Here is a 26,403-nt window from a genome sequence, read left to right on the forward strand (position 1 = left end):
GATAATAAAACAAGACATAATGACCATTTTTTAAATGTTGCAAAAAAAAAAAGAAAAATATTATATTATCAAAAACAAATGTTTGACACACACAAAAGTAACTATAATTGGTTCTGTTAAGTAACGGTAGCTATTTTCACATTTTTAACTGTATCCAATCTGCACCCATTGCACCGGTCACCCAGTGTGGGGTCCCCACATCTAAAGTTAAAGTTAAAGTTAAAGTACCAATGATTGTCACACACACACTAGGTGTGGTGAAATCTGTCCTCTGCATTTGACCCATCCCCTTGGGGAGCAGTGGGCAGCAGCGGCGCCGCGCCCGGGAAGCATTTTGGTGATTTAACCCCCAATTCCAACCCTTGATGCTGAGTGCCAAGCAGGGAGGTAATGGGTCCCATTTTTATAGTCTTTGGTATGACTCGGCTGGGATTTGAACTCCAACCTACCGATCTCAGGGCGGACACTCTACGGTCCCTTCCAAGGTTTCTCGTTGTTCCCATTGGGTTCATTTTTTTCTTGCCCTGATGTGGGATCTGGGCTGAGGATACCGTTGTGGCTTGGGCAGCCCTTTGAGACATTTGTGATTAAGGGCTATATAAGTAAACTTTGATTGATTGATTGATTGATTGATTGATTCTCAAGTATCGGGAATTGGTACCGGATCGTTTGAAATGTGAACGGTATCCGTCTCTAGGTAATATAATATTGTTACGTTTATCTTATTATATTTGTTATTAATATATATATATATATATATATATATATATATATATATATATATATATATATATATATATATATATATATATATATATATATATAGCATATACTGTATGTAATTTACTCTTGTGAGATTTTTTTTTTTGAACATTTCAAAGAATTTGTGAAAAATTGCCAACAAACATGATGATTTATGTACATGATTTACATTAAAACTTCAGAAAGTACACTACCTAGCATTTGGTGTACCCAATGTTGTGGTCCTAGTTAAATTTAAATCAGGATAAGTGTATGTTGCGGGTCTCTCATGGCGATGCGGCGCCATGTCAAAGGCTGACTTTGTCTCCATGGCGACGGCCGCCTTTTCCCGCTCCCGACATCAAATGGACAAACTACACAAAAAAAATGACTCATTGGATGAACTCAATTAACCCTTGTGTGGTGTTCGGGTCTGTGGGACCCGTTTTCGATTTTTATTAAAAGAAAAATGATACAATTAATTAATTTTTCAAACCGAGACTCACTGGCTTTGGCTCATTTTCTGTGAAGAACATATATCAGAATACATATTTAATGAACACACACCATACACGCCCCCTACACATTTCTATTACATATAAGATGTCCGGGGTCCACTGGACCCGGGGCTAATAGAAGTGTAGAAATTGATGTTCTGTGTACCACACGCCCACACACACACACACACACACACACACACACACACACACACACACACACACACACACACACACACACACACACACACACACACACACACACACACACACACACACACACACACACACACACACACACACACACACACAGCAGGCCTAGACTGGGAGGACAGAGTGTAGGTACACAGAACATCAGAGGGTCAAATGTGCGACAAAATGAGAGCAGACAGTGTTGACAAACAATGTTGCAACCTTGTGTGGGAAGCGCAAGTGCAGAAACACAAAAGAAGAATCCCTGTGGGATGCAGAAACTGGCAGAGAAATTTCCATGCAACGTTCATATTGTTGTTACTCAGCCAGTGTTTGTGGGTCTTAGACTTAGACTTATTTTTATTGTCGTTCAAATTTGAACTTTACAGTACAGATAAGAACAACATTTTGTTGCATTAGCTGGTTGGCAGTGCAGGGAAAAAAGCAAATAGGTGCAGATATAAATAAATAGATTACTGTAAAGATAAATATATTGCACTTTTGCATATGCATCTACGTTTATGGATGTATGATATATTGTCTTTATATTCCAGCGAGTTCATCCATTTTTGGGGGTAATTGAGGGGATTATTATGATGCGTTCAACAGTCTTACGGCCTGAGGGAAGAAGCTGTTACAGAACCTGGAGGTTCTGCTACAGAGGCTGCGGACCTATTTCTAGAGTCCAGCAGTGAAAACAGTCCTTGGTGGGGTTGGGAGGAGTCTCTGCAGATTTTCTGAGCCCTGGTCAGGCAGCAGATTTTTGCGATCTCCTGGATAGGAGGAAGAGGAGTCCTGATGATCTTTTCCGCCGTCCTCACCACTCTCTGGAGAGACTTCCAGTCTGAGGCACTGCAGGCTCCAGTACAGTCAGTAGGCTCTCTATAGGGCCTCTGTAGAATGTGGTGAGAATGGGGGGAGGGAGCTGTGCTCTTTTCATCTGACGCAAAAAGTGCATGCGCTGCTGAGCTCTTTTTACAAGAGCTCCGGTGTGTAGGGACCAGGTTATATTGTCAGTTATCTGCAGCCCCAGGAACTTGGTGCTGCTTACCATCTCCACCGCTGTGCCGTTGATGATGCAACGGGTCCATCAGACCCACAAACACTGGCTGAGTAACAACAATATGAACACCACACAAGGGTTAAAATGAGGGCAGGATTTCCATCCAACAAATATATGTTGCCCCAACTCAAAATTAGTACATTCTCGCAATACAATAAAAATGAGTTAGTCCAACTAATGTTTAGCAAATAAAGCCAAAATGAAATTATTGCAATAACTAAGCGAAATTGTTTTACATTTGTCAGACAAATTTTTAACAAATACAGCTAAAATGAAATTATTTTGGTTACTAAGCAAAATTGATTTATATGTGCCCAACTCAAAATTTATTCGAAATTAAGCCAGCTAAAAATCACCCTTGATCCCCTAAAAACACATCAGACAAAACCTGGTTGGTATTTTTAATGTAAAATAATCCTTAATTCAACAATCTTGAATATAACACCACAAGATGTCAAAGTTACTTGCAAACACAAACCAAAATGTTGCGTTTGAGTGAAAACAAACCATCAAGAAGTCAATTTTACATAAAGATGTCAGATTTGCGTACCAACACAGACCAAGAACTTAGTTTTATATTAACAAAGATGTCAAATGTACTTGATACAAAGCACAGAGAACTCAGTCTTAGTTATAAAACACCAGGAAACAGTTTTACCTTTTCTTAAATAACTCGAGGCAAACTTTACGAGAAATGGTTCTCCAAAATAGCTTAAAGTGGTGTAAAATTAACACTCAGTGCCACAAAGTAAACTGCAAAAATACATTTGAGTCCTGCGCAAGTGTGCTAATGTAGCCATTAGCCTTAAAGGCCTACTGAAACCCACTACTACCGACCACGCAGTCTGATAGTTTATATATCAATGATGAAATCTTAACATTGCAACACATGCCAATACGGCCAGGTTAACTTATAAAGTGCAATTTTAAATTTCCCGGGAAACTTCCGCTTGAAAACTGTCTAGGTATGATGACGTTTGCGCGTGACGTCAATGATTGAAGCGGAAGTATTGGAACACATTGTATCCCAATACAAACAGCTCTGTTTTCATCACAAAATTCCACAGTATTCTGGACATCTGTGTTGGTGAATCTTTTGTTTAATGAACAATGGAGACTGCAAAGAAGAAAGCTGTAGGTGGGATCGGTGTATTAGCGACCGGCTGCAGCAACACAACAAGGAGGACTTTGAGTTGGATAGCAGACGTGCTATCCGACGCTAGCCGCCGACCGCATCGATGATCGGGTGAAGTCCTTCGTCGCGCCGTCTATCGCTGGAACGCAGGTGAGTACGGGTGTTGATGAGCAGATGAGGGCTGGCGTAGGTGGAGCGCTAATGTTTTTATCATAGCTCTGACGAGGTCCCGTAGCTAAGTTAGCTTCAATGGCGTCGTTAGCAACAGCATTGCTAAGCTTCGACAGGCGGTGGTTACAGGTCCAGTGTTTGGTTCGGTGTCTCCTGATAGTAGTATTGTTGATCCTCTGTCTATCCTTCCAGTCAGGGGCTTATTTCTTTTGTTCTATCTGCATTTAAGCACGATGCTATCACGTTAGCTCGGTAGCTAAAGTGCTTCACCGATGTATTGTTGTGGAGATAAAAGTCACTGTGAATGTCCATTTCGCGTTCTCGACTCTCATTTTCAAGAGGATATAGTATCCGAGGTGGTTTAAAATACAAATCCGTGATCCACAATAGAAAAAGGAGAGAGTGTGGAATCCAATGAGCCCTTTTACTTAAGTTACGGTCAGAGCGAAAAAAGATAAGTCTTGCACTGCACTCTAGTCCTTCACTCTCACGTTCCTCATCCACAAATCTTTCATCCTCGCTCAAATTAATAGGGTAATCGTCGCTTTCTCTGTCCGAATCGCTCTTGCTGCTGGTGTAAACAATGGGGAAATGTGAGGAGCCCTTCAACCTGCGACGTCACGCTACTTCTGGTACAGGCAAGGCTTTTTTTTTTATCAGCGACTAAAAGTTGCGAATTTTATCGCCGATGTTCTCTACTAAATCCTTTCAGCAAAAATATGGCAACATTGCGAAATTATCAAGTATGACACATAGAATGGATCTGCTATACCCGTTTAAATAAAAACAATTTCATTTAAGTAGGCCTTTAATGTACTAGAGTTCCATCTATCCATTTTTTACCGCTTGTCCCTTTGGGGTTGCGGGGGGGGGGGGGTGCTGGAGCCTATCTCAGCTGCATTCGGTAAATAAAAGAAAACAAGGCAAATACAAAATTCCCAGGGATCAAATTGGCAACAAACAAAAATAAATAAGAAAAACTTAACATTCACAGACCAGGAATCTGATATTAATGGGATGTTAGTAGCAAATATCCTTTGAATGTAAGCAAGTAAAAACAAAAAAAAAATCCAAAATCTTGAATCGAACTTAATCCATTTATTCTGAGTTGAGTGATGAAACGGAGGAGGGAAATGGATGCGAGAAGTGTGGAGGGTAGTCACACTCAGAGATACAATGGGGAGGTAAAGTGAGCAAACTGTTCATCCAGTCTAAATCCCCCATAATCTCTCTCCATTACCCATGACTGCATTTCATATGTTGATTGTGTACTTCCACCAGTTCAGTAAACAGCCTCTTCTTCCCTGTAACTTAGTCAATTCTGAGTCCAATTCTCAAGTTCAAAATGTCGTAGGCCATAGATTGTCTTTAAATGGGGTGAAAATGAAGGCAAAAACAGTACAACCAAAAATAAAGATCCGATGATGAACTTTGTCAACAAGTGTTCGCCTCTCATGCAAGCAACTTGATTTTCAGCTGCTGTATCTTTGTGTTCAGCTTGTGCCCATCCAGGTTCATTAGGATCTTCTGGAAAAACTCAAATGTGTACTTGAGGTTGTCTGGAAAGGTTAGATCAAGGGCATAAATGAGCCCAAACATCATTATGACCGCCACTTGAGGGTTCCAGGTTCGATCCTCGCTTATGCCATCCTAGTCACTGCCGTTGTGTCCTTGGGCAAGACACTTTACCCACCTGCTCCCAGTGCCACTCACACTGGTTTAAATGTAACTTAGATATTGGGTTTTCACTATGTAAAGCGCTTTGACTCACTAGAGAAAAGCGCTATATAAATATAATTCACTTCACTCCTCCTTTGCTTTTGAAGACCTGCATCAGCTTGAGTGAAAAGTGGTCCAGTTGTGACACAAACGTTGACTGCAGTGGCTTTGTAGTGTTCCTCAAGAACACTTCATTAGTCTGCAAAATATTCAATAAAATTTATTTAGAAAAATTTGGCATTTTCTTACAGTTAAATATCAATACATAATAAAAATTCAAGTTAACTTACTTCACTCTGCTGGAACAGGGCAGGCCACCGGTTTTTGAATTCCTCTATCATGGGCCTCTGTTCAACGACCTCTCGTCGTCTGTGGGAGAAGGTTTTTTTCCATTTTTGCTTTTATCAGCACTTCATTGTGACTCCTTTTTATTTCTGACAACAAAGCCATTCTCTCACTTTCCAAGCTTTCTGTGGTTTCGCCTTTTGGGTGAAGTGAAGTGAATTACATTTATATAGCGCTTTTTCTCAAGTGACTCAAAGCGCTTTACATAGTGAAGCCCAATATCTAAGTTACATTCAAACCAGTGTGGGTGGCACTGGGAGCAGGTGGGTAAAGTGTCTTGCCCAAGGACACAACGGCAGTGACTAGGATGGCGGAAGCGGGGATCGAACCTGCAACCCTCAAGTTGCTGGCACGGCCGCTCTACCAACCGAGCTATACCGGGTGCAGTGGTATGTAGTAAACTTCAGCCTTTGTCGCTTTCTTGAAGTTGGCTGCAGCTTTGCCTTGGCCTTATTCCACTGGTCATCTAGCATGTACTCAACTGGCTCTAAAACAGAAAAGTGAGATGTATAGTACTGTTTACGTTTATATGCAGTAGCAAGGGGGCCGTCCTTTGCGATAGCTACGCCTAATTGATTAGATTGGCATAGGACAGTGGACAGCTCATCAGTTAGTGACTCTTGAAGTTTATGATGTTGAAATACATCCGAAACTAAAGCTTTTGTGACAGGCCAAATGTTGTACTTAATATGTAGTGAAATTCAGAAAGGACTTCGTCAATAACTGACTTTAGAATATGAACAATATTTTCTAACTTCAACAAAATGCAAGCAATTTCCTGTTCAGTAGATATTTGCAGGTTCAATTGTGTTGCATCAAATTCATGATCTGTATCGACAGACTCTACTGGCCCAGCTTTAGAATTGTCTGACTCACGCAACTGACCTCTTGTGCTGACAACATTAGCTTTAAAATCTATCAATGAATGTTGGTTATGTCATGTCTGTGTTGATCATGTTTTTGTTTGGCCATGTGCTGTTTGTTTTTTGGACACTTTTTAGTTCCTGGTTGTTCACTCTCTTGTTTTGTCACCATAGCAACCCATTAGTTTTCACGTGTCATGTCACGCACCTGTTTCACGTTTTGAGTCACGCACCTGTTTTTACTAATCATGTCACTGTTATTTAAAGCCTGTCTTTTTCTGTTGGTCAGCCTGGCGACATTCACTCTTTTTACCTCTGCGCACTTCATGCCATGTCAAGTAAGTTTTTTCTATTCATGCCACAGTTAGCGACTTTTGTTCATGTCCTTAGTTTTTTGCCCACGTGCAAGTATTTGTTTCTTTAGTCAAGTTTGTACTTCCGCCTTGAGCGCGCTTTTTGTTCCTTTGTTAGTGTAAAATAAAAAATGTACTCACATTCACGTCTTGCCCGAGCCAACTTTCCGTTGCATTCTGGGAAAACAAACCCCAAGGACCAAGTCCTGACAGGTTATGTTTCCTGTTTTTGTGTGTATACATTTGTTTTAAATGAGCAACCTAAAAACATACATGGAACCGTTTCATTACGCCTCAGATGTCGATTTATGTGTCGAAAATAATCTCTTTCTGTTGTTAGGTCTTTACATGTGCACACATGACACTTGAATGTAGCTACTTCTGCTGTTTTGGGAGTTTGCTGTTTACCATGAACTTTGTATGTATGATTTCGTAGCTTACTCCCTGTACTAAAACTGCATGGGCAATCTGTATATGGACATGGATACCGATAACTGCCCCTTAAATGCCCATGAGTCTGCCTAAAATGCTGCAACAACAAATACCTGCTAGCTAGTTCCGAACTGCATTCTTTATACTGCCACATTCATAATCCTGAAATAGAGAATTAGCATATATCACATCAAAAGGATGACAATAATAGAGATCAGCTTGTACCAGCATTAAACACATAACCTATTACTTACAATCACTAGGCTGCCACAAGGAGCTTGGTAACATTTAAAGGCCTACTGAAATGGGATTTTCTTATTTAAACGGGGATAGCAGATCCATTCTATGTGTCATACTGGATCATTTCCCGATATTGCCATATTTTTGCTGAAAGGATTTAGTAGAGAACATCGACGATAAAGTTTGCAACTTTTGGTCGCTGATAAAAAAGCCTTGCCTGTACCGGGAGTAGCGTGACGTCACAGGTTGTGGAGCTCCTCACATCTGCACATTGTTTATAATCATGGCCACAAGCAGCGAGAGCGATTCGGACCGAGAAAGCGACGATTTCCCCATTAATTTGAGCGAGGATGAAAGATTTGGGGATGAGGAAAGAGAGAGTGAAGGACTAGAGGGCAGTGGAAGCGATTCAGATAGGGAAGATGCTGTGAGAGGCGGGTGGGACCTGATATTCAGCTGGGAATGACTAAAACAGTATATAAACACAAGACATATATATATACTCTATTAGCCACAACACAACCAGGCTTATATTTAATATGCCACAAATTAGTCCCGAATAACAAACACATCCACCCTCTCGTCCATATAACCCGCCAATACAAATCAAACACCCGCACAACACACTCAATCCCACAACCCAAAGTACCGTTCACCTCCCCAAGGTTCATACAGCACATATATTTCCCCAAAGTTACGTACGTGACATGCACATAGCAGCACGCAGGTAAGGGCAAGCGATCAAATGTTTGGAAGCCGCAGCTGCGTACTCACGGTAGCGCGTATCCAACTCAAAGTCCTCCTGGTAAGAGTCTCTGTTGTCCCAGTTCCCCAGAGGCCAATGTGCATTAAACTCAAAGTCCTCCTGGTAAGAGTCTATGTTGTCCCAGTTCTCCACAGGCCAATGGTAAAGTTTGACTGTCATCGTTCGGGAATGTAAACAATGAAACACCGGCTACGATGTAGCCGCTACGTGTTTGTGTTGCTGCAGTCGGCCGCTAATACACCGCTTCCCACCTACAGCTTTCTTCTTAGCTATCTCCATTGTTCATTAAACAAATTGCAAAATATTCACCAACACAGATGTCCAGAATACTGTGGAACTTTGCGATGAAAATAGATGACTTAATAGCTGGCCACAATGCTGTCCCAAAATGTTCGCTACAATCCGTGAAATCACGCGCAAACGTCATCATACCGAGATGTTTTCAGCAGGATATTTTGCGGGAAATTCAAAATTGCACTTTACTAATCTAACCCGGCCGTATTGGCATGTGTTGTAATGTTAAGATTTCATCATTGATATATAAACTATCAGATTGCGTGGTCGGTAGTAGTGGGTTTCAGTAGGCCTTTAACATTAGGAGGCTGCCACATGAAGCTTGAAAAAAAAGATCAATCTGCAAAAGATGATAACATATTAAGTTGTGAGTGCAAGTACCAAAATACCCAGAAATGCAGACAAGTTGAAATTGAATAGAAGCTCTGACCAATAAAACAAGATAACATTTGAGAATTTAGAATAGACTACCAATTATTTGAAAAACACATAAGTTTTAATAATTAAGTTAAAACATGAAATTATTTTAAATTCTGCCATTTTATTAAAATATCAAAACAGACAGGAACAATATTAACCTTCCGGCATGTATTCACTGACCATCTTGGTCAGTGAATCACTTACCATGAATTGATTAACGTGGACCCTGACTTAAAGAAGTTGAAAAACGTATTCGGGTGTTACCATTCAGTGGTTATTTGTACGGAATATGTACTGTACTGTGCAATCTACTAATAAATGTTTCAATCAATCAATCAATCTGTAACCTAGAATCTACATTTACTGCTTAATCGACAGCCTTACTGAAGGAGAAAGGGTGTAAGAGCCAGAGACCGGCGGATAAGATGGAGTTCAACAAAACAGGGTTAGCACAACATCCACCGGATCTGGTGCCTGAACTTCAACCAGATCCTTGTGCATTGTGTGTCCGCTCCTGTCCGTCAAGGCTCCGTGCACCTTCGACCGTCCTCAACCACCGGCTGTGGTCTCCCTCCGCATCAGTGCGAGCACAGCCGGTCTGCTGGAGTGCCGAGACAAACGAATTCCTGCGATAATAAAATAGATTCACTCGCAATAGAGCGAGATAATACTCTGAATGAGGTATAAAACACTATATAATCCTTATAAACACATACTGAAACACACACACAGCCGGAGCTGACACGCAGCGCAGCGGACCCAGTGGAAGCACACACATCGAATAAAGTCGAACTACACGGGCAGACATTGCATGCATTTATCTCCGATAAATAATAAATAATCTTCCCCGCTCACGCTGCTCCTCACGTTCATCCCGGCCTGACTTATGTAATATAATAAGGGAGGGAAAGTTTGTTCACCTCACAATCATCCTGCAGTTTTTCGACTGCCGTGTTCATGTGTGGACTATTAAGCTAGTGGCCATGGTGGTAGTTACCAAGCTAGCATGCAAAGTCGGACTTTAAAAGTAAAATTCACCCCCACAAACATCGCCCAAATTGTGGTATATAGCATGAATACACTAGCGGTACAGTTACAGTGCTACAGCTATAAGAAAAAATTAACACTTACCAAAGACCGAGCTCCAACCTTCCTTCTCGGTTCCTGCTGATGCGGTCCACTCCCGCCAGAAGACGTTATGCTAATGAGTTATGCCCGCGAAGATGATATGCACATGCGCAAAGGGCGGCTCCAAGTTCTGAACTCATTTAATTTGTGTTGGTCAACATCAAATCAATCCCATAGGATCAATTATGAGAAATTTTATGTTTCACTGATTAAATATATATGTGTATATTTTAAAACTACAAACCCCGTTTCCATATGAGTTGGGAAATTGTGTTAGATGTGAAGTGAAGTGAATTACATTTATATAGCGCTTTTTCTCAAGTGACTCAAAGCGCTTTACATTGTGAAACCCAATATCTAAGTTACATTTAAACCAGTGTGGGTGGCACTGGGAGCAGGTGGGTAAAGTGTCTTGCCCAAGGACACAACGGCAGTGACTAGGATGGCGGAAGCGGGGATCGAACCTGCAACCCTCAAGTTGCTGGCACGGCCGCTCTACCAACCGAGCTATACCGATGTAAATATAAACGGAATACAATGATTTGCAAATCCTTTTAAACCCATATTCAATTGAATGCGCTACAAAGACAAGATATTTGATGTTCAAACTCATAAACTTTATTTTTTTTTTGCAAATAATAATTAACTTAGAATTTCATGGCTGCAACACGTGCCAAAGTAGTTGGGAAAGGGCATGTTCACCACTGTGTTACATGGCCTTTCCTTTTAACAACACTCAGTAAACGTTTGGGAACTGAGGAGACACATTTTTTAAGCTTCTCAGGTGGAATTATTTCCCATTCTTGCTTGATGTACAGCTTAAGTTGTTCAACAGTCCGGGGGTCTCCGTTGTGATATTTTAGGCTTCATTATGCGCCACACATTTTCAATGGGAGACAGGTCTGGACTACAGGCAGGCCAGTCTAGTACCCGCACTCTTTTACTATGAAGTCACGTTGATGTAACATGTGGCTTGGCATTGCCTTGCTGAAATAAGCAGGGGCGTCCATGGTAACGTTGCTTGGATGGCAACATATGTTGCTCCAAAACCTGTATGTACCTTTCAGCATTAATGGTGCCTTCACAGATGTGTAAGTTACCCATGTCTTGGGCACTAATACACCCCCATACCATCACAGATGCTGGCTTTTCAACTTTGCGCCTATAACAATCCGGATGGTTCTTTTCCTCTTTGGTCCGGAGGACACGACGTCCACAGTTTCCGAAAACAATTTGAAATGTGGACTTGTCAGACCACAGAACACTTTTCCACTTTGTATCAGTCCATCTTAGATGAGCTCAGGCCCAGCGAAGCCGACGGCGTTTCTGAGTGTTGTTGATAAACGGTTTTCGCCTTGCATAGGAGAGTTTTAACTTGCACTTACAGATGTAGCGACCAACTGTAGTTACTGACAGTGGGTTTCTGAAGTGTTCCTGAGCCCATGTGGTGATATCCTTTACACACTGATGTCGCTTGTTGATGCAGTACAGCCTGAGGGATCAAAGGTCACGGGCTTAGCTGCTTACGTGCAGTGATTTCTCCAGATTCTCTGAACCCTTTGATGATATTACGGACCGTAGATGGTGAAATCCCTAAATTCCTTGCAATAGTTGGTTGAGAAAGGTTTTTCTTAAACTGTTCAACAATTTGCTTACGCATTTGTTGACAAAGTGGTGACCCTCGCCTCATCCTTGTTTGTGAATAACTGAGCATTTCATGGAATCTACTTTTATACCCAATCATGGCACCCACCTGTTCCCAATTTGCCTGTTCACCTGTGGGATGTTCCAAATAAGTGTTTGATGAGCATTCCTCAACTTTATCAGTATTTATTGCCACCTTTCCCAACTTCTGTGTCACGTGTTGCTGGCATCAAATTCTAAAGTTAATGATTATTTGCACAAAAAAAAAATGTTTATCAGTTTGAACATCAAATATATTGTCTTTGTAGCATATTCAACTGCATATGGGTTGAAAATCATTTGCAAATCATTGTATTCTGTTTATATTTACATCTAACACAATTTCCCAACTCATTGGGAAACGGGGTTTATAGATATTTTTGAATAAATTCAACAATACTTAATAGTGTCACATCTAAGAAGGGTTTGAATAGTTTTTTTGAGTGTACCTCCATGTAACGTTGCAATTTTCAAAGCCAGCAAAGCAATTGACTCAATCAGCGCTCCAACGTAAGTAAAGTAAGGCTCCACTTTTCTATAAAATGGGCTCGTCTGATGCATTGCCTTTGCTGTTGACATGCTATTGATTAGCATTAGCGATTTTTACAAGGCAATTTCAACATCTCCAAATGTGTTAATGAAACCTACAACAAAGATGCACGTTGCAATCAAACAGCTGGTGCGTTACAAGTACAATACTTACAATATTAACACTTTTTAGGGCGCAGCAAAAGACTGGACAGCAAAGGCTGAACTGACAAGGAGATAGGATAACATTGCAATGGTATGAAAAGGGGTAGGATAAGCTCAGCTTCTTCCTACTCCTTTTCAGATGTGCTGTAATGAAACAACTGGAAATATGTGATGAATTACATTGTATTGTATGCATGTTCGAAATAAACTGAAACTGAAACTGACAAGCCAAAACACCATAAACCAGTGTTTTTCAACCTTTTTTGAGCCAAGAAAACATTAAAAAATGAAACTCAGCAGCTGATATTGACAATAAAAAGTTGTTCTCGCAACTGTTGGATACAAATTCAAACCATAACCAACCATGCATGACTATAGCTCTTGGCTCAAAGTACTGTCACATCACGCCGTGACTTATTTGGAGTTTTTTGGTGTCTTCCTGTGTAGTGTTTTAGTTCTTGCCTTGCACTCTTATTTTGGTGGCTTTTCCTATTTTGTTGGTATTTTCCTGTAGAAGTCTCATGTCTTTCTTTGAGCGCTATTCCCCGCACCTGTTTTGTTTTAGCAATCAAGACTATTTAAGTTGTCGCTATCCTTCTTTGCGGGGACATTGTGGATTAACATGTCCTGTTCGGATGTGCTTTGTGGACGCTGTCTGCTCCACACGCTGTAAGTCTTTGCTGTCGTCCAGCATTCTGTTTTTGTTTACTTTGCAACCAGTTCAGTTTTAGTTTCGTTTTGCATAGCCTTCCCTAAGCTTCAATGCATTTTCTTAGCGGCACTCCCCTTTTCTTTGTTTTTGGTTTAAGCATTAGATACATTTTTACCTGCATGCTGTCGTCTGCATATTGTGATCAGGACAATGTTCCCGACATCTACAAAGCAATTAGCCATCTGCTGCCACCTACTGATATGGAAGAGTATTACACGGTACTCTGCCGAGTTCTAGACAGCACAGACACTCAACAACGACACATTTGCAGATTATTATTGCTCGTTAAATATTTTTTTATATTTTTAAATATTTTCAAATGCCATAAACAATACACTGCTGCCATCTAACGTCTAGAACTTTCAACTGTAATTGATACTCAGACATGTGATAATAAAACAATATGTATCAACTGGACAGCAGTTATCATAATCAGCTCATTTTTAAATCTCGCAATAAAAATGACATTTTATTATCAAAAACAATTAATATTTATTAACATACATAAGAGTACAAGAGAAAATTGGCACCGGTATTGATTTCCAAGTACCGGGATGTGGTACCATATTGGTTGAAATGTGAACGGCACCCAACCCTACCTGGTCCGTAGAACAGCAGAGTATTCCTGGTATATAAAGGATCTTTAAAAACGGTGGTAAAAGATGAGATAACTTATGCAAACGTGTCTCGTTTCTGTAGCTTCACTCCGACGTGGACAAAGGCGACGGCAAGGTGAAGTACGTCCTGACGGGCGAGGGCTCCGCCTCCATCTTCACTATCGACGAGAACACGGGCGACATCCACGCCACCAAGAGGCTGGACCGGGAAGCGCAGGCCTACTACACGCTTCAGGCTCAAGCCGTGGACCGACTCACCGACCTGCCCGTGGAGCCCAGGTCGGAGTTCGTGGTCAAGGTGCAGGACATTAACGATAACGAGCCCAGGTTCCTCGACGGACCCTACTTTGCTGGAGTGCCGGAGATGTCCCCTCTCGGTAAGAGTCTCCTCTCATGTTTCTTTTCTCCGAAAGCTACTCATGACAACAACACACATAAATCCTCCATATTATCCTCCGGTGTAGCCACAGTGCTGTCCTCCGGGCGTGGAGATGTTGATGAATGATGCATGTTTGACAAGTCACTGGAGCAACGTTTAATGGCTGACTACAACGCCGCCGCTGGCATGTTGCTTTCCCGACAGAGTGAGACCTCCTTTACCTGTCTGACCTGAGTTAGACTCTGATTGGGGCAAATAGGATTACTTTTTCTACAGAGTGATTACTAATTTGCCATCAAGCTGTTTTCTTTTGATAGTTTAGCATATGTCGACCTACTTTTATTTGGTTTTAGCATCATTATTGTACAATATGTCGACCCCCAATACTTTCATTAATCTATTAATCTGGTGTAGAGGATCTTTGACGAGTTTTTTGCATGAGCGTATTAAAAACAGCACAGCACTCCTGTCATGTATGGAGGATCTTTAGATGCGTTTACAGTCATGGTCAAAAGTTTACACTACCGTTCAAAAGCATGGGGTCACATTGAAATGTCCTTATTTTTGAAGGAAAAGCACTGTACTTTTCAATGAAGATAACTTTAAACTAGTCTTAACTTTAAAGAGATACACTTTATTCATTGCTAATGTATGTAGATGACTATTCTAGCTGCAAATGTCTGGTTTTTGGTGCAATATCTACATAGGTGTACAGAGGCCCATTTCCAGCAACTATCACTCCAGTGTTCTAATGGTACAATGTGTTTGCTCATTGGCTCAGAAGGCTGATTGATGATTAGAAAACCCTTGTGCAATCATGTTCACACATCTGAAAACAGTTTAGCTTGTTACAGAAGCTACAAAACTGACCTTCCTTTGAGCGGATTGAGTTTCTGGAGCATCACATTTGTGGGGTCAATTAAACGCTCAAAATGGCCAGAAAAAGAGAACTTTCATCTGAAACTCGACAGTCTATTCTTGTTCTTAGAAATGAAGGCTATTCCACAAAATTGTTTGGGTGACCCCAAACTTTTGAACGGTAGTGTACATACACTTGTAAAGAACATAATGTCATGGCTGTCTTGAGTTTCCAATAATTTCTACAACTCCTATTTTTTTGTGATAGAGTGATTGGAGCACATACTTGTTGGTCACAAAAAACATTCATAAAGTTTGGTTCTTTTATGAATTTATTATGGGTCTACTGAAAATGTGACCAAATCTGCTGGGTCAAAAGTATACATACAGCAATGTTAATATTTGGTTACATGTGAGCATACTAGACAACTTGTCTTTTCAATCATCAATCAATCAATGTTTATTCATATAGCCCTAAGTCACAAGTGTCTCAAAGGGCTGCATAAGCCACAACGACATCCTCGGTTCAGAGCCCACATAAGGGCAAGGAAAAACTCACAACCCAGTGGGATGTCAAAGTGAATGACTATGAGAAACCTTGGAGAGGACCACAGATGTAGTTGACCCCCCACCCTCCCCCTCTAAGGGAGACCGGATGCAATGGACGTCGAGTGGGTCTAGCATAATATTGTGAAAGTCCAGTTCATAGTGGATCTAACATAATAGTGAGAGTAGTAGTAAGTAAGCAAACAAAGGCTCCTAATTTAGCTGCTGACATTTTCCATTCTTTTATTTTGTCAGCTATTCTTTGTTTCTTTGTAGATGATGCTACATATGTACAAAATAAAACACATGATGTTAGTACATCAGTCGAGGAAAATGATCAAACTACATGAATAACATCCTGTAATTTGATTTTGATATATTTTTTTATCTTTTATCCTTTATCTTGGGGACGGCGTGGCGAAGTTGATAGAGTGGCTGTGCCAGCAATCGGAGGGTTGCTGGTTACTGGGGTTCAATCCCCACCTTCTACCATCCTAGTCACGTCCGTTGTGTCCTTGGGCAAGACACTTCACCCTTGCTCCTGATGGGTGTTGGTTAGCGCCTTGCATGGCAGCTCCCTCCATCAGTGTGTGAATGGGTGAATGTGGAAATACTGTCAAAGCGCTTTGAGTACCTTGAAGGTAGAAAAGCGCTATACAAGTATAACCCATTTATCATTCATCATTATTTGATAGATTGAAAATGAACACCAATGAGTTGACTGATGAGGATTATCACATCATTTATTCAGAAAGTATAAGTAATGACAAATAAAGATAGACTACTATTAACTGCAACATGTAAGTGTAAAAAAAACAACAACATTATGATTTGTACAATTACAGAATGTGCTTGTTCTTTTAAACAAAGAAATCAATTTGAAGTTGTCTTTATTTTTAATTTATCGTGCTGAGATTTTACCACTTGGGAGTAGATTTTTCTCCATGTGGCCCCCGATCTAAAATGAGTTTGACACCCCTGATCTAGACCAACCAGATCTGACCAATCTCTAGTCTAGTTTATATCTAGACTAAATCTGACATATCAAAGTCTATGAGCACAAAACTAATGAAGCCTCCTCGGACGAGCGGCCTCCGAGGTAGCTTCATCAGTTCGTGCTCATACACTTAGATCGGTCAGATCTAGTTTAGATCTAGACTAGATCTGACATATCTAAGTCTATGAGCACAAACTAATGAAGGCACCTCGGATGAGCGGCGACACGTCTTCTAAAATTTAAAGTTAAAGTACCACTGATAGTCACACACACACTAAGTGTGGTGTAATTAACCTCTGCATTTGACCCATCCCCTTGTTCCATCCCCTGGGAGGTGAGGGGAGCAGTGAGCAGCAGCAGTGCTCTCACTCAGGTAATCATTTTGGTGATTTAACCCCCAATTCCAACCCTTGATGCTGAGTGCCAAGCAGGGAGGTAATGGGTCCCATTTTTTTTATATATAGTCTTTGGTATGACTCGGTAAGACAAACCAATCACTTAAAAGAGCCGTTCAAAAGGCTCGACTCAATCGCGGCTGTCACATCTCTACTGTCTTACTTCCGTTTTTGAATGAATGAATTTGAATTAATTTGTTTTATGTATTCCGGCAGACAGACATATATAGCAACACTTCATCACTCTTTGTAATTAGACAGACATGCACGGCAACCACCGAAAAGGGATACGGGAAAAAAGTAATAATGCTTATCCATGCCCCGCCCCCAATTTACAATCAACTTATATGTTGGTTATATATGTTGGTTATATATGTTGGTTATGTATGTTGGTTATATAGTCCAAGTTTCAACAACAGATTTGATCATACTTGCCAACCCTCCCGTTTTTAGCGGGAGACTCCCGGTATTCATCGCCTCTCCCGATAACCTCCCGGCAGAAATTTTCTCCCGACAAAGTCCCGGTATTCAGCCGGAGCTGGAGCCCACGCCCCCTCCAGCTCAATGCGAACCTGAGTGGGGACAGCCTGTTCTCACGTCCGCTTTCCCACAATATAAACAGCTTGCCTGCCCAATGACGTCATAACTGTAGAATGATCGAGGGCGAGTTCTTGGTTTCTTATGTGGTTTTATTGTTAGGCAGTTTCATTAACGTCCTCCCAGCGCGGTAACAACACGCAACAACAGCAGTCACGTTTAGTCTACTGTAAAGCAGTTCTTCTGCCGTAAACAGCAATGTTGTGACATTCTTAAACAGGACAATACTGCCATCTACTGGATAGCCTCCAGAACACTGAAATTCAAGTATTTCTTTTATTTATATGTATAATAAAATAAATATATATATATATATATATATATATATATATATATATATATATATATATATATATATATATATATATAGCTAGAATTCACTGAAAGTCAAGTATTTCATACATATATATATATATATATATATATATATATATATATATATATATATATATATATATATATATATATATGTATGTATGTATGAAATACTTGAGTTGGTGAATTCTAGCTTAAATATATTCCCCTCTTAACCACACCCCCAACCACGCCCCAGCCCCACCCCCGGCCAAGGCCCCCCACTCCCCACCTCCTGGTATCGGAGGTCTCAAGGTTGGCAAGTATGGATTTGATGGATACATGACAATTTCAGAACCAGTATAACATATGATAATGGATGATGATGACAAATCAGTATACATACACCAATATGGATATATTTTGTTTGATTACCGTATTTTTTGGACTATAAATCGCACTGGAGTATAAGTCGCATTTTTGGGGGAAATTTATTTGATAAAACCCAACACCAAGAATTGACATTCGAAAGGCAATTTAAAATAAATAAAGAATAGTGAACAACAGGCTGAATAAGTGTACGTTATATGAGGCATAAATAACCAACTGAGAACGTGCCTGGTATGTTAACGTAACATGTTATGGCAAGAGTCATTCAAATAACTATAACATATAGAACATGCTATACGTTTACCAAACAATCTGTCACTCCTAATCGCTAAATCCCATGAAATCTTATACGTCTAGCCTCTTACGTGAATGAGCTAAATAATATTATTTGATATTTTACGGTAATGTGTTAATAATTTCACACATAAGTCGCTCCTGAGTATAAGTCGCACCCCCGATCAAACTATTAAAAAAACTACGACTTATAGTCCGAAAAATACGGTAATTAATTGTTTTATTTTTTTCTTAGTCCACATGATGTCCAATTGATGTTTCTTCTTGTGTTATTTTTTGCAGATTCATGAACCAATTTTTCCATGTCGTCATTTATGTCCACGTGATGGCCCAGTTTAAGTCTGATTATAATACATTTCGAGTTTTGAGGTTCCAGTGTTTTTTTGTCCCATGAACTTGCAGAGTTTCTCACATGCAGATGTTTTTGCTGGTTTGAGTGTGTTTTGGGCCTTTTTTTTTTTAGCACTTGTTTTCCATCACGCAGTGTTTTTGTGATTGCAGCCTTTTTATTAATTATTGCAGTAGTTGCATGTTTTTTAATGGTGTTTGTGCGTCTTTGCTTTGCGATCGTCTCTGTGTTTTGGAGCGTTTGCCGCAGTCGTCAAGACCTGTTTGTTTTTTTCCCCCCCGAATACACATGTTGCACCGGAATCGCCGAGATTAAAAAACAAACAAATTCTTCCCCTGGGCGCAGCCTCAAATGTGTGCGCTGGCATACAGATGGAAATTAGCGTAAACAAAGGTGTTGTTGTGGCTGCTCGGCTACCTTCAAAGTCAAAATGAAAATATCACGGGGGCGGTGGTGGAGATGGGGCGGGGGGCCCTTGCTTAGGACACAGATCTGGGAAGGATTACACAGACTCAGGCTTAAGGAAGCACAGGATTAGCACGAGGGCGCCGAGTCGCTCGCGTCCAAGTCGAGATAAGGCAGCGACTTGGGGGTTTGGGGGGGCATTCACACCACCAGGTTCACCTCTCGGGCACCCTTATTAGTCCTCCAGCTCCTGTGAAAGCCCACCTTGGGGGGGGGATGTCAAAGCAATTATGACGAGGGCCGAGCCGAGCACCTCTTGTCCCGCCATAATTCTTTTATGGGTGTCTTTAAATCATTAGCCCCCCCAACGCTGATGAACGACTTCAATTTGGAGGGAAATCATGGCTTTAATTCATTAAAGTAATTAGAGGCATGCTTACAGAGACCTTTCGGCCCGAGCAATCTCTGAAGGCTTTCGTCTTAATCACGGCGCCCGTGTCAAATAAAAGACGACGGCGCTCTGAGGACGGTGGTAAGAAGCGCCCAGAGGAGCGGTCGGAGGTCTCCTTACAAGCGGGGAGGGATGTAATGTCAAGGCGAGTTCAATTAGTCAGCCGCCATTGTTCTTATTCACGGAAACACGGGGCTCGACGGGCAAAAAGCTTAATTTCTTCCATTGATGAAAGTCTATTCAGCAATGTGATTCTTTGCAACAACTTTAATTTCATTTCAGGTGCAGCAATCTGAACCTGCAATTTTGTTGCTTGGCAAATTTCATGGGCCCCAATTCTTTGTTTGAGGCATTTGATGCCACTAGGGTTGTACGCTTTACCGGTATTAGTATAGTACCGTGATACTAATGAATTTAGTTAAGTTAAAGTTAAAGTGTCAATGATTGTCACACACACACTAGGTGTGGCGAAATTATTCCCTGCATTTTACCCATCACCCTTGATCACCACCTGGGAGGTGAGGGGAGCAGTGAGCAGCAGCGGTGGCCGCGCCCGGGAATCATTTTGGTGATTTAACCCCCAATTCCAACCCTTGATGCTGAGTGCCAAGCAGGGAGGTAATGGGTCCCATTTTTATAGTCTTTGGTATGACTCGGCCGGGGTTTGAACTCACAACCTACCGATCTCAGGGCGGACACTCTAATCATATTCGGTACTATACCGCCTCTGAAAAGTACCGGTCCGCCATTGGATCTACACCTGACATCCACTGTAATGATACCAAGTACAGGAACCTATCTAGTCGATACTACTATGATTACGTCGATATTTTTTGACATCACAACCATCAATCAAAGTATATCAATCGAAGTTTATTTATATAGCCCTTAATCACAAGTGACTCAAAGGGCTGCACAAGCAACAACGACATCCTCGGCTCAGATCCCACATCAGGGCAAGGAAAAACTCAACCCAATGGGCTACAATGAGAAACCTTGAAGGGGACCGCAGATGTTTTGTATATATTGTTTTTCAAATCACCTGACATGTATACTGTGTATATCTACATAATGTATACATTTTTTAACTTAATTTTTTATATACATGTTACAGGTTATATATCTTTTATTATTGAATGTATCAAATGTGATGAATATTTAATGGACCACAATGGAAACAAGCCTTTGGGCTTTTTGTGCCATCCATTTGCCTTTTTAAAGCATTACATGGATTCAATTCTTTAAGATGTCAATAAACTTCTCAATCAATCAATCAAAACCGGTGCAATGGACGTCGAGTGGATCTAGTTAATAGTGTGAGAGTCCAGTCCATAGTGGGGCCAGCCACTATCATCTTCTTTTGATTTTTTAAAATTAATATTATGTTTATAAACTCAGGAAATATGTACCTGGACACATGAGGACTTTGAATATGACTACTTGGTATCGGATTGATACCCAAATTTGTGGTATCATCCAAAACTAATGTAAAGTATACAAACAACAGAAGAATAAGTGATTATTACATTTTAACAGAAGTGTAAATAGAACATGTTAAAAGAGAAAGTAAGCAGATAATAACAGTAAATGAACAAGTAGATTAATCATTAATTGTTTACAGTTTGTCCCTCATAATGTTGACAAATTAATAGAATGATAAATGACACAATATGTTACAGCTTATGTCAGCAGACTAAATTAGGAGCCTTTGTTTGATTACCGTATTTTTCGGAGTATAAGTCGCTCCGGAGTATAAATCGCACCGGCCGAAAATGCATAATAAAGAAGGAAAAAAACATATATAAGTCGCACTGGAGTGTAAGTCGCATTTTTTGGGGGAAATTTATTTGATAAAACCCAACACCAAGAATAGACATTTGAAAGGCAATTTAAAATAAATAAAGAATAGTGAACAGGCTGAATAAGTGTACGTTATATGACGCATAAATAACCCACTGAGAACGTGCCTGGTATGTTAATGTAACATATTATGGTAAGAGTCATTCAAATAACTATAACATATAGAACATGCTATACGTTTACCAAACAATCTGTCACTCCTAATCGCTAAATCCCATGAAATCTTATATGTCTAGTCTCTTACATGAATGAGATAAATAATATTATTTGATATTTTACGGTAATGTGTTAATAATTTCACCCATAAGTCGCTCCTGAGTATAAGTCGCACCCTCGGCCAAACTGAAAAAAAACTGCGACTTATAGTCCGAAAAATACGGTACTTACTAATAAAAGACAAGTTGTCTTGTACGTTCAATATTTCATTTAAGGACAAAGTTGCAATAAGAAACATATGTTTAATGTACCGTAAGATTTATTTAAAAAATAAAGACAATAATGAAATTTTTTGTGGTCCCCTTTATTTAGAGAAGTATCGAAAAGTACCTATAAATATCAAAATCATTTTGGTACCGGTACCAAAATATTGGTGTCGGGACAACATTAGATGCCACACACATCAGGGAAAGGACAACAAAAATACCAAAAACACTCTTACTTTAAAGGCCTACTGAAAGCCACTACTATCGACCACGCAGTCTGATAGTTTATATATCAATGATGAAATCTCAACATTGCAACACATGCCAATACGGCCGGGTTAACTTATAAAGTGCAATTTTAAATTTCCTGTGAAACTTCCGGTTGAAAACGTCTATGTATGATGACGTATGTGCGTGACGTCAATCGTTGAAACGGAAGTATTCGGACACATTGTATCCAATACAAAAAGCTCGGGTTTCATCGCAAAATTCCACAGTATTCTGGACATCTGTGTTGGTGAATCTTTTGCAATTTGTTTAATGAACAATGAAGACTGCAAAGAAGAAAGCTGTAGGTGGGATCGGTGTATTAGCGGCTGGCTGCAGCAACACAACCAGGAGGACTTTGACTTGGATAGCAGACGCGCTATCCGACGCTAGCAGCCGACCGCATCGATGATCGGGTGAAGTCCTTCGTCGCTCCGTCGATCGTTGGAACGCAGGTGAGCACGGGTGTTGATGAGCAGATGAGGGCTGGCTGGCGTAGGTGGATAGCTAATGTTTTTAGCATAGCTCTGTGAGGTCCCGTTGCTAAGTTAGCTTCAATGGCGTCGTTAGCAACAGCATTGTTAAACTCCGCCAGGCTAGAAAGTATTAACCGTTTAGTTACATGTCCATGGTTTAATAGTATTGTTGATTTTCTGTCTATCCTTCCAGTCAGGGGTTTATTTCTTTTGTTTCTATCTGCAGTTAAGCCCGATGCTATCACGTTAGCTCCGTAGCTAAAGTGCTTTGCCAATGTATTGTCGTGGAGATAAAAGTCACTGTGAATGTCCATTTCGCGTTCTTGACTCTCACTTTTCAAGAGAATATAGTATCCGAGGTGGTTTAAAATACAAATGCGTGGTCCACAATAGAAAAAGGAGAGAGTGTGGAATCCAATGAGCCAGCTTGTACCTAAGTTACGGTCAGAGCGAAAAAAGATGCGTCCTGCACTGCACTCTAATCCTTCACTCTCACTTTCCTCATCCACGAATCTTTCATCCTGGCTCAAATAAATGGGGTAATCGTCACTTTCTCGGTCCGAATCGCTCTCGCTGTATTGTAAACAATGGGGAAATGTGAGGAGCCCTTCAGCCCGTGACGTCACGCTACTTCCGGTACAGGCAAGGCTTTTTTTTATCAGCGACCAAAAGTTGCGAACTTTATCGTCGATGTTCTCTACTAAATCCTTTCAGCAAAAATATGGCAATATTGCGAAATGATCAAGTATGACACATAGAATGGATCTGCTATCCCCGTTTAAATTTTTAAAAATCATTTCAGTAGGCCTTTAAGAGTGTTAATAGGTAAAAATAACTTCCAGTGGTGTGAGACTTTCTACTGACTCATGTTCTAATGAGTCACTCACTGAAGTGAATCGAGTACTTTATTCACTTGAGTCACTCCTCACCAATCGAATGAGCAGAAATGCTCAAATGCAAGTTACCTTTGCAGCTTATTTGTCGTCTTGTACTTAATTAATTGGAGTTCGCACCTTCAATCCATCTATTTTCTACCGCTTGTCCCATTCGGGGGTGGTGCTGGAGTCTATCTCAGCTGCATTTCGGCGGGAGGCGAGGTACACCCTGGACAAGTCCATTGAAAATTGAAAAATCTATCAAAATGTTTTAGTACGACTTTGGTAAGCTATTAAGTCGCACCGCTTGCTGTGCTTTAACATACGAGTATTATTATGGTGTGTGAGGACATAATATCTGGCCTTTTGTTTCGCAATATTAGGCAAAAGCAACTTTTGTCTTAGCTTGGTGTTGGTTTAAAATCCAGTAGGGAAGGTATTCACATGGCCCAATTCCTGGGTAGATCTCGTGTGAGAGGAAGAGGGCGCTGGTTAAATTATTTTGCAATTGAGTCTGCTGAAAATGATGGAAAGCGCCACTCGAGATAGCGACTGATGCTGTGGCCAAAGTTGCAATTGCTACACAACAGATTTTAAGATAATAAACACTTCAAAGTGATTATTATCGGATCGGTTCGCAGCCGAGTGTGAAACGACTGGGATGAGAATCAGCACCTCCAAGTCCGAGTCCATGGTTCTTTCCCGGAAAAGGGTGGCGTGCCATCTCCGGGGTGGGGAGGAGACCCTGCCCCATGTGGAGGAGTTCAAGTACCTCGGAGTCTTGTTCACGAGTGAGGGGAAGAGTGGATTGTAAGATCGACAGGCGGATCGGTGCGGCGTCATCAGTAATGCGGACGCTGTATAGATCCGTTGTGGTGAAGAAGGAGCTGAGCCGGAAGGCAAAGCTCTCAATTTACTGGTCGATCTACGTTCCCATCCTCACCTATGGTCATGAGCTTTGGGTTATGACCGAAAGGACAAGATCACGGGTACAAGCGGCCAGAATGAGTTTCCTCCGTCGGGTGGCGGGGCTCTCCCTTAGAGATAGGGTGAGAAGCTCTGTCATCCGGGAGGAGCTCAAAGTAAAGCCGCTGCAGCAGCCAGATGAGGTGGTTCGGGCATCTGGTCAGGATGCCACCCGAACGCCTCCCTAGGGAGGTGTTTAGGTCACGTCCGACCGGTAGGAGGCCACGGGGAAGACCCAGGGCACGTTGGGAAGACTATGTCTCCTGGTTGGCCTGGGAACGCCTCGGGATCCCCCGGGAAGAGCTGGACGAAGTGGCTGGGGAGAGGGAAGTCTGGGCGTCTCTGCTTAGGCTGCTGCCCCCGCGACCCGACCTCGGATAAGCGGAAGAAGATGGATTGATGGATGGATGGAACACTTCAAAGTGGATAGTGCACCCCCTTAATTTGTCACGTTTCATGAGTCAGGTAAACCATGACGAATGGGGCCGTATGAATCCCCTTCCTACTATAAATGTAATTTATACATACCTACAATACAAAACCTTGGACCAAACAATACTTTTACCTGCGTTGCTCCATCAATCTTAGTTACACAACACAAATATTTCATTGCAACTCACCATGTCAGTTCTCGCTCCCTGCTGTGCAAAAATTAGCCCTGGATCCCGAGTAGACTTTGCATTTGTGTGTATTCATTCCAAAGTGTGCGTTTGCACCCGGGAGCGCACATTTCCATTCGACAGCAGCAGGACGCCGTCTGTGCGTGCACAACTTCCTGAATAAAATACCTGCCTCTCCCCCCTCACATTAAACACGCCACATTTGTTTTCATTACGAGCAGATGACAGTCCCGCGCCCAAGATACTGATTAAGGACCCGCATTTTGCTGCACAGCTGCGGCGTGCTTATAAACAAACCCGGGAAATATCGCTAAAAATCCGACATTGTGAGGATGAAGATGGACAGGCGCTGATTGAAAGGAGGCGATGTCAGGTAGCGCAGTGTTTTTCAACCTTTTCTGAGCCAAGGCACATTTTTTTCATTGAAAAAAATCCCGAGGCACACCACCAGCAGAAAACATTAACAAATTTAAATCAGCAGCCGATATTGACAATAATAAGTCTTTCTCGCAATTGTTGGATATGAATTCAAACCATAACCAACCATGCATCACTATAGCTCTTGTCTCAAAGTAGGTCTAGTATTTGGAGTTTTTTGGCGTTTTCCTGTGTGCAGTGTGTTAGTTCTTGTCTTGCGCTCCTATTTTGGTGGCTTTTCCTGTTTTGTTGGTATTTTCCTGTAGCGGTTTCATGTCTTCCTTGAACGCCATTCCCCCGCACCTGCTTTGTTTTGGCAATTAAGACTATTTAAGTTGTGTTGACGCTATCATTCTTTGTGGGGACATTGTTGATTGTCATGTCATGTTCGGATGTACTTTGTGGATGCCGTCTGCTCCACACGCTTTAAGTCTTTGCTGTCGTCCAGCATTCTGTTTTTTGTTTACTTTGCAGCCAGTTC

At 41.2% G+C, this 26,403-nt stretch overlaps 1 protein-coding gene across 1 annotated transcript in view; it reads left to right on the forward strand.

Annotated features, from left to right (window-relative positions):
* Positions 1 to 26,403, forward strand: part of LOC133630555 (cadherin-22-like) — a 313,236-nt gene that overhangs the window by 134,666 nt on the left and 152,167 nt on the right. The window contains exon 3 of the mRNA XM_062022171.1: positions 14,147 to 14,441. Coding sequence (XP_061878155.1) covers positions 14,147 to 14,441 — 295 coding nt within the window. The remainder of the gene's footprint in view (positions 1 to 14,146; positions 14,442 to 26,403) is intronic.

This window comes from Entelurus aequoreus, linkage group LG15 (assembly GCF_033978785.1).
Source record: "Entelurus aequoreus isolate RoL-2023_Sb linkage group LG15, RoL_Eaeq_v1.1, whole genome shotgun sequence".
NCBI classification, from domain to species: Eukaryota; Metazoa; Chordata; class Actinopteri; order Syngnathiformes; family Syngnathidae; genus Entelurus; species Entelurus aequoreus.